The following is a 15,158-nucleotide window of genomic DNA, read 5'->3' as shown; positions in this document are numbered from 1 at the left end:
AATACTTTGTAATCAATTGTTCATCATTTAAAGAAAAAGAGAAAATGCTGGAAATGTTCAGCAGATTGGGCAGCATCTTGGTCAGTCCCAGTTCTGATTCTAGGTCTTCCAGTTCATATTTCCACACATCCAAGCTGATGTACTGAGTTTCCAGCATTTTAATTTCAATTTTATATTAAAAACATTTTATTCCTGTTTGCCTGCAGGAAATGTGACAGCCAATTGTATTGGGCAAAATCCCATTTAACAATATGGTAATGATAAAATGTGTTCACTTTAGTTGCTGGAGACAAAGAAATGTGACCCTGCCTGCTGGTGACCTACGCCCAGAGTTTTCAGTCTAATCTCTGGCCCAGTCAGAGGATTATCAGGTTCCCATTCTGTTACAGGTTGATGCAGGTGTGTTAGTGTTTGAACTCTGAATGGCCAAGGCACTGCAATATATTACCGGTAAAAAGGATTCCCTGGGAAAATTGGTGCTCAGGTTATTACCCTGGAACGTAGACTACGGGCACATGGAACTGTCAGTATTTGTGGTTTGGACCAGGTCAGTACTTCTGCAGATGGCTCTGGGTGTTCCTCTTTCCACAATGAATCAGAACGCTGGGGCAGATGAACATTGGTTTTGGGGAACTCCCTGCACACACACTCACTGTGAGATGTAGCGACAATATGAGAGGATTCTGGGGTCAGTAAGTGACAGGTTCAGCTGTGTGGCTCCTTGAAGTTGGGTCCTGGGATATCACAGATATTGACCCAAGTAAAATGGACCCGGGGATCGAGCTGCTCAGGCTTATGAGGTGTTGAGTGAGTATTTCTGGTCTGGGATCAGTTGTTTGTTTCTGGAGTTCCTTTGGCAGCAATGACTGAGGAGTGGATGAGATCTCATTCCATCCCTCAAAGGGTGAGGTGTTCATTAAATGTTTGCAGCTGTAGAATTGGATCCAGCGGTCTTAATACTGTAAGAAGCCTGGATACAGAGGACATGGAGATGATGACATTAGACAGAGTCTGATCTGAGATCAGTCTCAGAATAAAGAAGCGTCCCTTTAAAACTAAGATGAGAAAAATTTCTTCAGCCAAAGGGTGGCTAAACTGTGGAAATTGTTGCCGCAACGGGTGGTGGAGGCTGCCATTTGGCTGTATGTATGGCAGAGATTAATATATTCTTGATTGCTAAGTAGCTTCAGAGTTACAGGAGGAAGGCAGGAATATGGTGTTGGAATGAAAATCAGGCATGGTTGAGTAGTGGGACAGACCAGATGAATCGAATCACTGATTTCTGTTCCTGTGTCTTATGTCTTACCATGACTGCATGATGGCTCCTTTTTATCCCAAATCGTTTTATGACATGTGAGGGACAATTAGACATTTGTTCACTGAGATCATTATAATTGTCTTCAAAATTTGAATTTCAGTGAGTTTTGTTTTTAGGAATATTAACCCGAAATGTCCTCCTTTGTATTGTTAAGTGTTTCATTGTCTCTCTGGTTACAGTTGGACCTGCCGTGAGAGATTTATTGGAAGACAAGCCCACAACTGGAAGTGAACCACAACTGAAGATTAGGGAACAGCAGTAAGTGAACCTGCCCGAGGATTGAGACCACCAACTGGAGAGAACCCTTCTGACTTGGAGATTCTAGTGATTCAGTCATGAGAAAGTTTACTCAAACACTAGTCCTTCAGACATTGCATACCTGTACAAAGTAAGGTAGGAAATAGTTAGGGTGAGACTGAATATGCCCAAAGTACCAGTTATGCCTCTGTCAGACCCAGTTACAATCACTCTACATTGTAGTCAGTATCCCATCTCTCTAAAGTCACTCACATTCCCTCAGTATTTGCTCATTTTTAAGTTTTGCTTCTTCTGAAGTAGCTTTTGGTTACTTCTGAGTGGGGAGATGTAAACATAGGGGAGAGTTTATGCAAAATATTTTTCAAAAAAAAAGTAATTGAACTTGCTACAGATTTGCTTGGCCTTTTCTCCTTGGAGTGATGGAGGAGGAGAGGTGTACGAGATGATGAGAGGCATTGATTGTGTGGATAGTCAGAGGCTTTATCCTTGGGTGAAATAACTGACATAAGTGGGCATAGTTTTAAGATGCTTGGAAGTAGGTAGAGAGGGGATATCAGGGGTAAGTTTTTGTACACAGAGTGGTAGGTGTGGAATGCATTGCTGGGGATGGTGGTGGTGGATACAATAGGGTCTTATAAGAGACACTTAGATAAGTACATGGAGCTCAGAAAAATAGAGGGCTATGTTGTAGGGTAATTCTAGATAGTTTCTAGAGTAGTTTACATGGTGAGCAGGACATTGCAGGCTAAATGGACTGTAATATGCTGTAGATTTCTATGTTCCACATTCAAACTTACTAACTATACCCTATGCATTCCCAAATAATTTTTGATATAGACAAGTAACAATAATTGCTAACCTGGGATACTTCATATGCATTTGCCTTGAGTAGAAGAAACGGACTCTGCATCAGCTCCTTATTGAAGGTAGAGCAGTAGATGTAGTGTATATAGATTTCAGGAAGGCATTTGACCAGGTACCCCATGCAAGGCTCATTGAGAAAGTAAGGAGGCATGGGATCCAAAGAGACATTGCTTTGTGGATCCAGAACTGGCTTGCCCACAGAAGGCAAAGAGTGGTTGTAGATGGGTCATATTCTGCATGGAGGTCAGTGACCAGTGGGGTGCCTCAGGGATCTGTTTTGGGACCCCTACTCTTTGTGATTTTTATAAATGACCTGGATGAGGAAGTGGAGGGATGGGTTAGTAAATTTGCTGATGACACAAAGGTTGGGGGTGTTGTGGATAGTGTCGAGGGCTGTCAGAGGTTACAGCGGGACATTGATAGGATGCAGAACTGGGCTGAGAAGTGGGCAGATGGAGTTCGACCCAGATAAGTGTGTGGTGGTTAATTTTGGTAGCTTAAATATGATGGCAGAATATGCTATTAATGGTAAGACTCTTGGGCAGTGTGGAGGATCAGAAGGATCTTGGGGTCCGAGTCCATAGGACACTCAAAACTGCTGTGAAGGTTGACTGTGTGGTTAAGAAAGCATACAGTGCATTGGCCTTCATCAGTCGTGGATTGAGTTTAGGAGCCGAGAGGTAATGTTGCAGCTATATAAGACCCTTTTCAGACCCCATTTGGAGTACTGTGCTCAGTTCTGGTCGCCTCACTACAGGAAGGATGTGGAAGCCATAGAAAGAGTGCAGAGGAGTTTTACAATGATGTGCCTGTATAGGGTATCATGCCTTATGAGAATGGGTTTGAGTGAACTCAGCCTTTTTCTCATTGGAGCAATGGTGGAAGAGAGGTGACCTGATAGAGGTGTACAAGAGGTGCATTGAACGTGTGGATAGTCAGAGGCTTTTTCCAGGGCTGAAATGGCTAACATAGGAGGGCACAGTTTTAAGGTGCTTGGAGATAGGTAGAGCATGATAAGTGCATGGAATGGGCTGCTGGCGGCAGTGGTGATGCGGATACGATAAGGTTGTTTAAGAGACTTCTGGATAGGTACTTGGAGCTCAGACATATCGAGGGTTATAAATAACCCTAGGTAAATTCTAAGGTAAGTACATGTGCAGCACAGCTTTGTGGGCTGAAGGGCCTGTATTGTGCTGTAGGTTTTGTATGTTTCTATGTAACACTGACACAGAGTTAGATTAGTACAGCACAGGAACAGGCCCCTCGACCCACAATGTTCATAGTCCCAAGGAAGTGGTCAAGTAAATTCATAAACCAATGGTCATCTATATTAATGCATTTTGTACTCAAAATATCCATATCCTTCTATTTTCCTTACATTCACGTACCTATTTGAGAGTCTCTTAAAAGTGTGTAATGCGCCTGTCTCTACCAAGACCCAGGTGCTCATGCCAGGCGGGAACAAATCTGAGTAAAAGAACTTCCCTTTCACACAGAGGTGCCCTTCTCCTTTGCACTGACCCCTCTCATATTAAATGCATTCCCTCTAGTGTTAGACATTTAACCCCCCAAAAGAGATACATTCTGCCTACTCTATACCTCTCATAATCTTATAAATTATCAGAGTTTTTTCCTCGTCTCCACCACTCAAGAGAAAACAACACAAATTTGCCCAAATTGATTTACAGTATGTCCCTTTGTGTTCATTGCCATTCATCTGTGCTATCTACCCCCATGTAGGTTTTCAGCCAGGGTCGGTTATATACAACGCAAACTGCAGAGGTGGGAGTACAGATCCCTGCACAACACCACTGATCATATACATCTAGGTAGAATAGATCCCTTCAACCACCACACTCAGTCTCCAAAGGGCAAGCCAGTTCTGAATCCAAACGACCAATTCACCATTGGTCCCATGCGTCTTAATGCGGTCTCTGATAAGCCTCCCATGTGGGACCTTGTGAAATGCCTTTCCTAAACATGAAATGACAACCATAGCTCTACCTTCATCAATCATCCTCGTCACATTATCAATAAAATCAATCAAGGTAGTAAGACACAAGTTGCCCCACAGAAAGCCATGCTGACATTCCCTAATTAGACTATGGTTTTCCAAATAATCATAAATCCTTTCTGTCCAAATTCTCTTCAGCACCTTCCGTGCCACTGATGTGAAATTTACCAGTCTATAGTTTCCAGGATTATCGCTGGTTTCCTTCTTGAACAATGGAGCAACGTGAGTTTTTCACCAGTCCTCCAGGACCTCGGCTGTGGCTATGGAGGACACAAAGGTATTCGTAAAGGCCCCAGCAATCCTTTCACTTTCCCTCAGTTACTGGGGGCATATCCATCAGACACTAGGGACTTATCCAACTTATTGCTATTTGAACTACTCAGCACTCCTCCTATACTTCAAAATGCCTGAGCATATTAATACTCCTGGCAATGATCTCCACACCCTCCATGTCCTTCTCTTGGTAAGTATTGATGTAAAGTACTCTTTATGGACCTCACACACATCCTTTTGTCCCAAGCAAATGCTAGGCCCCTTGCCCTCCCATTCTGTCCTTATGTGGTCCCACTCTCTCCTTGTTATAATCTTCTTCTCATCTGCCAGTTTACTAATTCCACCCTTCGACTTCCTCATTCAAATCATTTATAAAAACCACAAAATAACATGGTGTCCCAGAACAGATCTCTGCAGAACACCTCTGGCCAGCACCCTCCAGGGAGAAAACACTCTGAGCCTAATTATCCTGTGCCGTCCATGGACAAAAGCAAATTCTGGACCCAGCAGCCATCATTCCCAGAAGGCCATGCATACTGACTTTCTGAAGGAGGAAACCATGCGAAAACTTATTAATAATATCTTACTGAATATCACCATAAACACCATATCAACCTCTCTGTTAGTAATCATCTGCTTTGGCACATCACAGAATTCAATCTGGCTCGTGAAGCATGACCTGCCCCTCACAAAGCCATGCAGACTTTCCTAATCAGGATATGCTTTTCCAAATTGCTGTAAATCCTGTCTCGAAGAACCTTCTCTATTAGTGTCTGACACTGGACTATAATTTCCAAATCTATCTCCACTCCCTTTCTTGAACAAAGGAATACATTTTTCCATGCTCCTACACTCTGACACTCCTTCTGTGGCCAGTGACAATGCAAAGTTCATCGCCAAGATAGCTGCAATCCCTTCCCTCACTTCACGCAAGTGACCTGGGGTATATCCCCACCACACAAGAGAACAAATCTAGCCTAATGTTTTTCAAGTTTTCCAGCACATTATCTCTCACAACCTCAGCAGGTTCCAGCACATCAGCCCTTCTAGCACCCTCACAAACGTCAAGATCCTTCTTACTGGTGAAGAGTGAAGTAAAAGTTTTCATTAAGGACCTGTCCACCACCCTGATTCCAGGCGCATGTTTCATCTTCTATCCCTGATCGGTCCCTATGCTCACTCTAATCTTCTTCTTCTTCTTCTTCTTCTTCTTCTTCTTCTTCTTCTTCTTCTTCTTCTTCTTCTTCTTCTTCTCTTCTTCTTCTTCTTCTTCTTCTTCTTCTTCTTCTTCTTCTCTTCTTCTTCTCTTCTTCTTCTTCTTCTTCTTCTTCTTCTTCTTCTTCTTCTTCTTCTTCTTCTTCTTCTTCTTCTTCTTCTTCTTCTCTTCTTCTTCTTCTTCTTCTTCTTCTTCTTCTTCTTCTTCTTCTTCTTCTTCTTCTTCTTCTTCTTCTTCTTCTTCTTCTTCTTCTTCTTCTTCTTCTTCTTCTTCTTCTTCTTCTTCTTCTTCTTCTTCTTCTTCTTCTTCTCCTTCTCCTTCTCCTTCTCCTTCTCCTTCTCCTTCTCCTTCTCCTTCTCCTTCTCCTTTCTCCTTCTCCTTCTCCTCCTCCTCCTCCTCCTCCTCCTCCTCCTCCTCCTCCTCCTCCATCCTCCTCCTCCTCCTCCTCCTCCTCCTCCTCCTCCTCCTCCTCCTCCTCCTCCTCCTCCTCCTCCTCCTCCTCCTCCTCCTCCTCCTCCTCCTCCTCCTCCTCCTCCTCATAGAATGCCTTGGGGCTTTCCTTAATCCTCCTTCCTAAGTCCTTCCAAAGACCTTTCTAGCTCTCTGAATTCCATCTGCAGTTCGTCTCTGGCTAACTTGTAACTTCTGAACCCTGTCTGATCTTTTCTTCCAAAACCTTAAATCAGCTTCTTTCTTTCTCTTGACTAGATGTTCCATATCTCATTATCAACCATAGTCCCTTCACCCTACCATCCTTTCCCTGCTTCAATGGGACAAACCTATTCTGAACTCCATACAAGAGCTCCCTACAATACGTCCACATTTCTGTTGTACACTTCCCTGAGCACATCTGCTCCTGATTTAAGGTCTGTTTCCAGCCACAGTAGCATCGTAATTCCACTTCCCTCAACTAATTACTTTCGGATCTGAAAACACAGCTGTGGAGAGCTAGTGGGACCATGTGATTTGAGGACTGACACGGACTGTAGGGAGATAGTGGGACAGTGTGATTCGTTTGGAGACTAACCAGGGCAGTGGGGAGAGGGAGAGAGGGGCAGTGGAATTAGTCTGGGGACAGACGTACTCCTGTGGAAAAGAACGGACTGTGGGATTAGTCTAGGCACTGATACAGGCTGTGGGGAGAGCGTGGGAGAGTATGATTAGTTTGGGGACTGATATGGCTGTGTGGGCAATGTTACTTTGGAGACTGACACCAGTCTGTGGGATTACTTTGAGGACTGAGGATTAGTGTGTGTTCCCTGTTTATGAGTGAGCTGCTGGAACAGAGTAAATCACAATAAAATATTAATATTATTGTATTTACACGTCTTCTGTTTCTTTTATTCCATAAATAGTTTAATACATACAACGAACTCAGTCATCGCCATCGAGGAGCTCCCCCTCACGGCCCAACGCCGCATTACCGCGCTCTCACTCCGCACTTCCTTCAATTCAGGACCACGGAATCCCCGAGCACAGGAGCACCGCAAACCCTACACGTGCCGGGAATCCGGACTCCCCCTCCCCACACTAAACTTCCCCTGCCACCGCTGGCTCTATGGATCAGTCCCACAGAGGTCAGAGACAATCTCCAAACTTCCATCCCCTCTGTTCGATACTATCAGCTCAGGACCATACAACCAGAAAGCCGTCTCGAGGGTCGCACACACTCTGGTAAAAGCCTCTACCACCTCCCAGAAGCTGCAGGCAAGAGGAATGTGCGAAACTCGCCGCCTACCCCTCATTAGCCCGAAAGAGAGTGACGCCTCTTTACACAGTCCCGTGACGTTCCCTCCTCTGCCCCCTCCTATCCCTCAGCGCCTGGGACTGAAGACCATGGTTGTTCCGAAAGGGCACAGAGAAGGATAATGTGTTTTGGGTCCGGGAAAGTGACTAAGCACCGGCGGGTCTCCCTGTTGAAGAAGGGTAGATGGAAGCGGAAGGGGGGGTGGGTCCTCCAGGGTATAGGTGACCATGGTCCGGGGTCAGATCCACGCTGCCGGCAATGCTCCCTCCCGGGTTATCCCCGAGCTCCATTCCCCGAGCACCGGCTGCAACTACAGTCTGGACGGGAGGTTGGCCTTGTCCCCGGTTGCGTTCTCCTGGGGAACCTTCGCCGCCCACGGACAGGGAGGGAGACCGCGCCGTCCGAGAAGCGCAGGGTTCGGCTGCAAGGAGTGTGATCCCCATGGACAGAGGGAGTCAGGGTCAGGTCGGCGGAGGAACGGGAAGGTGTGAAGATGGGGAGTAGCGCAGGAGAAGGATGTGGACGCATCCCTCAGACCGATTGCGACAATGTGGCAGGTGCGCATGCGGCTGTGTTGATAGCGCGGAGTGTATCGATTGAACCTCTTTCACCATGAGGCGGGTCACTCGGCGCGGGTATTCGAGTGTCCCTATTTTGCCGGTGGATTCGGTCCGTAGTGTCCCGCACTGTGAATTTCCCAGAGTGTCCCATGACAAGGTAACAAAAAATTTCATTATACGCACATACGTAACAGGAGGTGGTAGATGAGGCCACAGAGACGGGAAGGGAGGAAGGAACCATGGAGAGTTGAAGGGAGGGTGATGATCGCGAAGACCAGCTGAGGAAAGGGAGACAGCATGTACGGTGTGGGAAGGATAGGGTTAAGTGGGGGGGGGGCGGTGTGAGGGGTCTGTGATACGGGAAGAGTTATATTGTTTCTGAGGGTTTTCAGATGGAGGCGCTGCAATCCCAGAACGTTCCGCGAAAAGGAAATCCCTCTAACTCCTCACTGTACTTACGTACAACCTTTTTTTCTTACTAACAATTCCCCATCTCATCCTAGTCTTTCTCTCAACCACCAGTACCTATTTCCCTCCTCCAGTCTTTTTTTTAATCTCCCGGCTCTCTGTATCGCTATCCTCTCCATTCTGTTACTGACGCCACATGCATTCCCTAACACCGTTTTCTCACCCTCCCATGACCCTTTCTCCTTACCCCCAGTCACGCTTTCTTCTAGACTCTCTCCACCAGTCTCTCTCCCTCCAGCCACTCGCTGGGACCCCAGTATCTCTCTCTCGCTCTCTCTCTCTCTCTCTCTCTCTCTCTCTCTCTCTCTCTCTCTCTCTCTCTCTCTCTCTCTCTCCCTCTCCCTCTCCCTCTCCCTCTCCCTCTCCCTCTCCCTCTCCCTCTCCCTACTCCCTCTCCCTCTCCCCGTCTCTCAACCGTCCCGGTCTCTCTCCTCTCCGCGGTTGCTCCCCCTTTCGGGCTCTACCAATCTCCTTCCTCACTATGATTCTCTTCCGTTCCCAAATTTCTCTGCCCACTCCAGATTCACAGATTCACCGGCCTTCCTTCCACTGGTCTTTCTCTACTTCGGTCTCTCTCTTCCCCAAAGGTCTTGTCCCCATCTCTCTTCCTCCTTCCCTCAGTTTTTCCCAGATTCCCGCTCTCGCCAGTCTCGTTCTTCCTCCAGATCTCTCTGCCTTTCTCTCATTCCTCCATCTCTCAATGACCCAGACACTCTCTCAGCCTCTCTCTCTGATCACACTCTTCTCCCTGCAGTGTCTCGTCAGCGACTGTCTCTACCCATCTCCATGCCCCCATTCAGGCTCCCCCATGTCCCTTCCTGTCTTTCTCTTTCCCCTCGTGTCTCTCTCTCTCTCTCTCTCTCTCTCTCTCTCTCTCTCTCTCTCTCTCTCTCTCTCTCTCTCACTCTCTCTCTCTCTCTCCCAAGTCTCTATCTCCCCCGTCCCCCGCTACCCCATTCCATCTCATTCCGCTGTCTCTCTCTCTCTCTCCCTACCCCTCGCTCCTTCTCTCAACCCAGTATCTTTCACTCCCCATCTCTTCTATTTCCCATTCTCCCCCCAATCTCACTCCCCAGTCTCTATCTCCTATCTCTCCCATCCGGTCTCTCCCCACGCAGTCTATTTCCTGTCAGTCTATTACCCACAACCTCTCTTCCCCAGTCTGTCTCGCCACAGTCTCTCTCTCCACCTCCACCTCCAGCGTCACTAACCCAGTCTCACTTTACCACTCTCTCCACGAGACTCTTTCCCCCAGTTTCTCTCTCCCCTGTCTCTGTTCTCGTCCCTTTCACTCGTCTCTGCCTCACCAGTCTCTCTGTCCCTCTCTCTGCGGTTTCTATCCCCGCAGTCTGTCTGTCTGTCTGTCGCCCAGTCTCTCTCTCTCCTCCAGTCTTTCCCCCTTAGTCTTTCACTTCCCCAATCTCTCTCCCCATAGTCTATTTCTCCCCAGTCTCTCTCAGCTGATTCTCCCTCTCTCTTCCCAGTTGCTCTCTTTCCTTCTGCCATTTATTCTCCCCAGTCTCTCGCTCCCGTATCTCTTACCCTCCTACTCTCCTCATCTCTCTCTCCCGCTTTCCATCTTACTCTCATAAACACTTCCGCCGATTCTGTCTCTCGCTCCCAATGTCTTGCTCAATCTCCGCGTAACACACACCCACACCCACACACCTCCCTGCCTGCCTTTCAGTATGCGCACGTTTCTCTCTCTTTTCCTCTGTGCCTCTGTCTTTTTTCTCAGGCGTCTCTCCTCCTTCATAACCGAGCTCTGAACGCCTGCAGGTTCTGATCTATTCATCCTGTTGACAATTGTACCTCTTTCACCATCGCATAGTGAACTGGACGAGATGCTGTCCTGGAATAAACACGGTGAGGAATCTGTGTCGCTCTGTGAAGGGGCAGGGTGGGGGTGGGGGCTATGTAGACAGAAGTGGGAGAAAAGAAATGAGAGTGTGAGAAAGTGAGAGGAGTCAGAGAGGGAGGTGAGGAAGAAGAAGGGGGCGCATTAGGGTGGTAGGAGAAAGGAATAGCGAGAGGAGGGTAAAGGAAGATGGAAGAGTCAGACTGAGAGGAAGGTATGGTGAGGAGTGAGAGAATGGTGAGGGGTGTGGAGAAAGGGAGAGGGAGAAGGTGAGCTCATTGTGGGAGGACGGTGAACAAAATCGGGAGGGAGCTGTACACACTCAGACAGTTCCCCCTGTCCCACTCACAGTAAACCCTCTGAGGATATATTTTCATCAACGAAAGCAGGATTCAACACTCCATGCGAACATATGTTATTCTAGTAAGACGTACACACCACTGAACTGAAGTGGAAACTCAGCCCAGAAATACGAAGATATTATCATCTTAGAAGAAAACTTTAACCAATGGATGAACATGACCCTCCAAGGAAGGCATCCTGACGATCTGAGCAGAGTAGGTGTTGAAAAGAAAGCGTCCAACACCAGGCTCCAACTTGGTGACCACTTGCCCGGAATCGAGCGGTTCCTTGTGGCAACACAGGGGCAGGTGGATAGCACAATAATACACAATAAACGACCAACACATTCAAGATAAAAGCAGAAAACTGGACACTCAAAGCTGCTGCGCAGGTTGACTGTGGTTAGGAAGACATGCGGTGCATTGGCCTTCTCCAAGCACGCGATGGAGTTTAGGAGCCAGAGGTACTGTTGCAGCTATATAAGACACTGGTCAGACCCCGCATGGGGTACTGTGCTCAGGTCTGGTCGCCTCACTACAGGAAGGATGAGGAAACCATAGCAAGGGTGCAGAAGAGATTTACAAGGATGTTGCCTGAATTGGGGAGCATGCCTTATGAGAATAGGTTGAGTGAACTTGGCCTTTTCTCCTTGGAGCGACGGAGGATGAGAGATGACCTGATAGAGGTGTATAAGATGATGAGAGGCATTGATCGTGTGGACAGTCAGAGGGTTTTTCCCAGGGTTGAAATGGCTAGCATGAGGGGGCATAGGTGTAAGGAGCTTGGAAATAGGTACACAGGAGATGTCAGGGGTAAGAATTTTACGCAGAGAGTAGTGAGTGCATGGAATGGGCTGCCAGAAGCGCCGGTGGAGGCGGATATGATAGGGTATTTTAAGAGCATCCTGGATAGGTACATGGATTTTAGAAAAAAATACAGCGGCATGGGTAACCCTAGGTGATTTCTAAAATAAGGACATGTTTGGCACAGCTTTGTGGGCCGAAGGGCCGGTATAGTGCTGTAGGCTTTCTATCTTTATAGGTTTCTAACTTAGTGAAAAATACCAGAGATATACTGACTTGATAGAAGAAGCTGAACGTCTCTGGTACAGGAACAGGGTATATTTTGTCCAAATTGTAATATCTACAGCTGGTTTCATCCCAAAGTCACCACAGAATAATATTTTATCAACTGGGTGGAAACGGAAATATGTATGCAAATCTCTAGACATCTACAATACTAAACACCATGAGAATCGTCCAATATTCTTAACAACTGAGAAACGAGTGTGCTCGTCTATGTCCATGCTTAGTGTTTCACTAGTTTTAGCTGAGAAAAAAAATAATAGACATGCGATTGTAGTGGAGTGAATGTTGAGGGGATTCAACATGCAGTTTGTTCGGATGGATATTTATTAGAAATCAGGCGGTAAGATGACAATCTTTCAGTCAAGCAGAGTAGACATTGAGATTTTGTATCGAAATTTGCTCCATTATGAACCGAATGCAGTGTTGAGCATTTCTCGGTGACAGGTGTATCTAATGCGAATGACAAGTGTAAGTTTTACTGTAAGCTCGTGTGGACTGTCGCTTTCTTTTTTGTTTCATTCTTACGCAAAAGCATGCTGATTTGTTCTTGTGTTCTCAGATCCTGACTTGCTCTGTCACTGCCGAAAGGGGGGTGTGGCGGTAACGAAAGCGGGAGTAAAAATGAAATGTCAGATGAGTTTAAACACTTCCAGTAGAAGTGGTAGAGGCAGGTTCGATTGTGTCATTTAAAAACAATGGGATAGGTATATGGACAGGAAAGAAATGGAGGGTTATGGGCTGAGTGCAGGTCAGTGGGATTAGGTGAGGGTAAGCGTTAGGCACGGACTAGAAGGGCCGAGATGGCCTGTTTCCGTGTTGTGATTGTTGTGTGGTTACATGGTATTAAATATTGGAGGAGCGGGAGGTCGAAGTCTGCAGATTCGGAATGGTCAGTTCCTGTATTGCGTCTCACTTGGGATCTAAACTAGTTTTATTAGAAGAAGTTAGATATTTTGTTACTAATTAGTTCAATAATTAACGTGTGCGGATATTTCGCCGCGCTGATGAATTGCTTTCTGAACTTGGACTGAGTTACCCCATAAATAAACTTGTTTGTGGAGCAACTTAATATCAACAGCATGTATCCGGACTGTTCAAGTATGAATTCGGAATCGTTGTAATTATGTGGATGCTGTCCGACAATGGTGTTATAATGGAATTGGGCAACATCCACCGACCACAGGATGATGAAGCTACTGGAGATAGAGAGAAGTAAGGTCACAGACCTCCTTCCGCTCTCCATTTCTGGGTCATTACAGTTCTCCGCCTTACTCTGACCCCTCAGCCCCTTACGGACGTGACTAGTTACCAAAATGTGTCTGACTGTCAGAACGGTGAATAGCAGTATTAACACGAACGAGAGTAATGGCGTCAGAACGGTAGATAGCCAGCCAACCAGGATCCATAAGGTAACCGGATTTAAGAATACAGTCCCAGGGTGTATTGTCAATCACTTTCACAGGACGATATCTAAAGAAGTCGGGCACGTTTTTAACACAGAGAAGAACGCCGGCTATTGTCAGAACCACAGCCGCCGTTTCCCCGGTGCAATATGTTGTTTTCAGCTTCTGGCAGCAGATGGCGACAAAACGATCAAACGTAAAAGTGACACTGAACCAGACGGAACAGTCCCAGTGCAGAGATAACACTGCATACGGGGGATGATGTCCAGGAAAGTCCCGGGGAAGTAATAATAACTGATCCGCTAAAGTATGACCTCAAAGATGATGGTTAGTAGATCCACCGTTGCCATGGCCATCAGGTACCGAGTGGTGCAGGTTGAGAGTCTGCACTTTCCCCGGGACAGGATCGCAATCGCCACTAAATTCACTGAGGGTACAGCAAAAAGAATGAGTGAATTTCTGTCTCGCCGCTCCGTGAGTCTCATGGCAGAGATTATCTGGAAATACAGAACTATCAAACTTTTCGTGCTGCTCATTTCTGGAAGTTTAAAAGGTGTAAACCGGGTTCCGGAGTCGCCCACACGAATGCATGCTGGGCGAACGGCTACGGTACTCGGTAGAGGAACAGGTGCAGTGTTTGGAGAGGTCCGCCCCGTTCCCGTCAGTCATGTTCTGACACTCTCCCCATACAGTGGACCCCCACCTTCTCGGTCTCTCTCCATGTCCAAAGCCTGATGCGGAAAGTACATTTATTTTCTCCATTTGCATGCCTCAGTCTCGCTTACTTTATGTCCTATAGCCACACACTTCCTTCAGACTGTGTCAATGGATCCTATCAGAAAGTTTCCATTTTCGCTTTTAAGGACGTTGCCAGACCTTCTGAACTTTCAGATATATTGCACGTTAATGCTAAACCATGCAAAGGAATAACAATATTGAAGCACCTGCCTCTTGTAGGGTTTGCTCCAAACTACTGCAGCGTTATTCTAAATGCTTCGAAGCTTTTTTTCTTCCAGAGCGGAGTGTCGCATGAACTGCGACCCCGTCTGACTTGTAACGGATGCCGCAGAATTGGCTGTTAACTCCCGCTCACTACACGGATAATAGGGCATGGACACAAGCCCTAGTACACTGAAACCACACAGATCCTTAATTGAACTTTGGAGACTCCCAATGTCTACTGCTTTCCTCTAAATACCATCAGGGTTTCGCTTCCCAAAATTAGCCTTCAAACTTGCAGCAATTTCTTAATAACAGACACATATTTTAAAATTTGAATTCAAAGCTTGTGCGCTGTTGACGCTGATAACAGCAAGTGACCTGTAAAGGTGCCAAGCGCAGTGAATGACAGGAGTTTACTTTGACAGCGGCTTTACATTTATAAATCAAAACTGCCCATTCTCAATCCACAAAAATGAATCCATATCCACGATCTTCCACTCTACAACTGTTTCAGCTGCCGATATATTTTCAGCCGAGGCTACAGATTAAACTGCAAGGGAGCTTCTGAACGACCACAGAGTTTTGACACAATGTTTGTACCGCACTCAATGACACACCGCATCACAACGCTATCGGTAACTGAACGAGTCACAGATCACGCACACAAAACCGCAAATGTTAGTTCGCCGATGCTCTTACCAGAACACCAATAACGGCAATGACCATGTTCCATATCTTTCTCACACGTTAAAATGTTTCAAGCATGTTGTCTGAGATCCAGCCTGTCTTGCAGCTGCCCGCAATCTC

At 46.5% G+C, this 15,158-nt stretch overlaps 1 protein-coding gene across 1 annotated transcript in view; it reads left to right on the top strand.

Moving 5' to 3' along the window:
* LOC140731760 (uncharacterized) overlaps window positions 1–5,908 on the top strand; it is a 49,076-nt gene extending 43,168 nt beyond the window's left edge. The window contains exon 4 of the mRNA XM_073053561.1: window positions 1,498–5,908. Coding sequence (XP_072909662.1) covers window positions 1,498–1,549 — 52 coding nt within the window. The 3' untranslated portion in view covers window positions 1,550–5,908. The remainder of the gene's footprint in view (window positions 1–1,497) is intronic.
* The last annotated feature ends 9,250 nt before the right edge of the window (window positions 5,909–15,158 follow it).

The sequence above is a fragment of the Hemitrygon akajei genome, chromosome 1 (genome assembly GCF_048418815.1).
Source record: "Hemitrygon akajei chromosome 1, sHemAka1.3, whole genome shotgun sequence".
NCBI classification, from domain to species: Eukaryota; Metazoa; Chordata; class Chondrichthyes; order Myliobatiformes; family Dasyatidae; genus Hemitrygon; species Hemitrygon akajei.
This window is presented reverse-complemented; position numbering and strand designations above follow the sequence as displayed.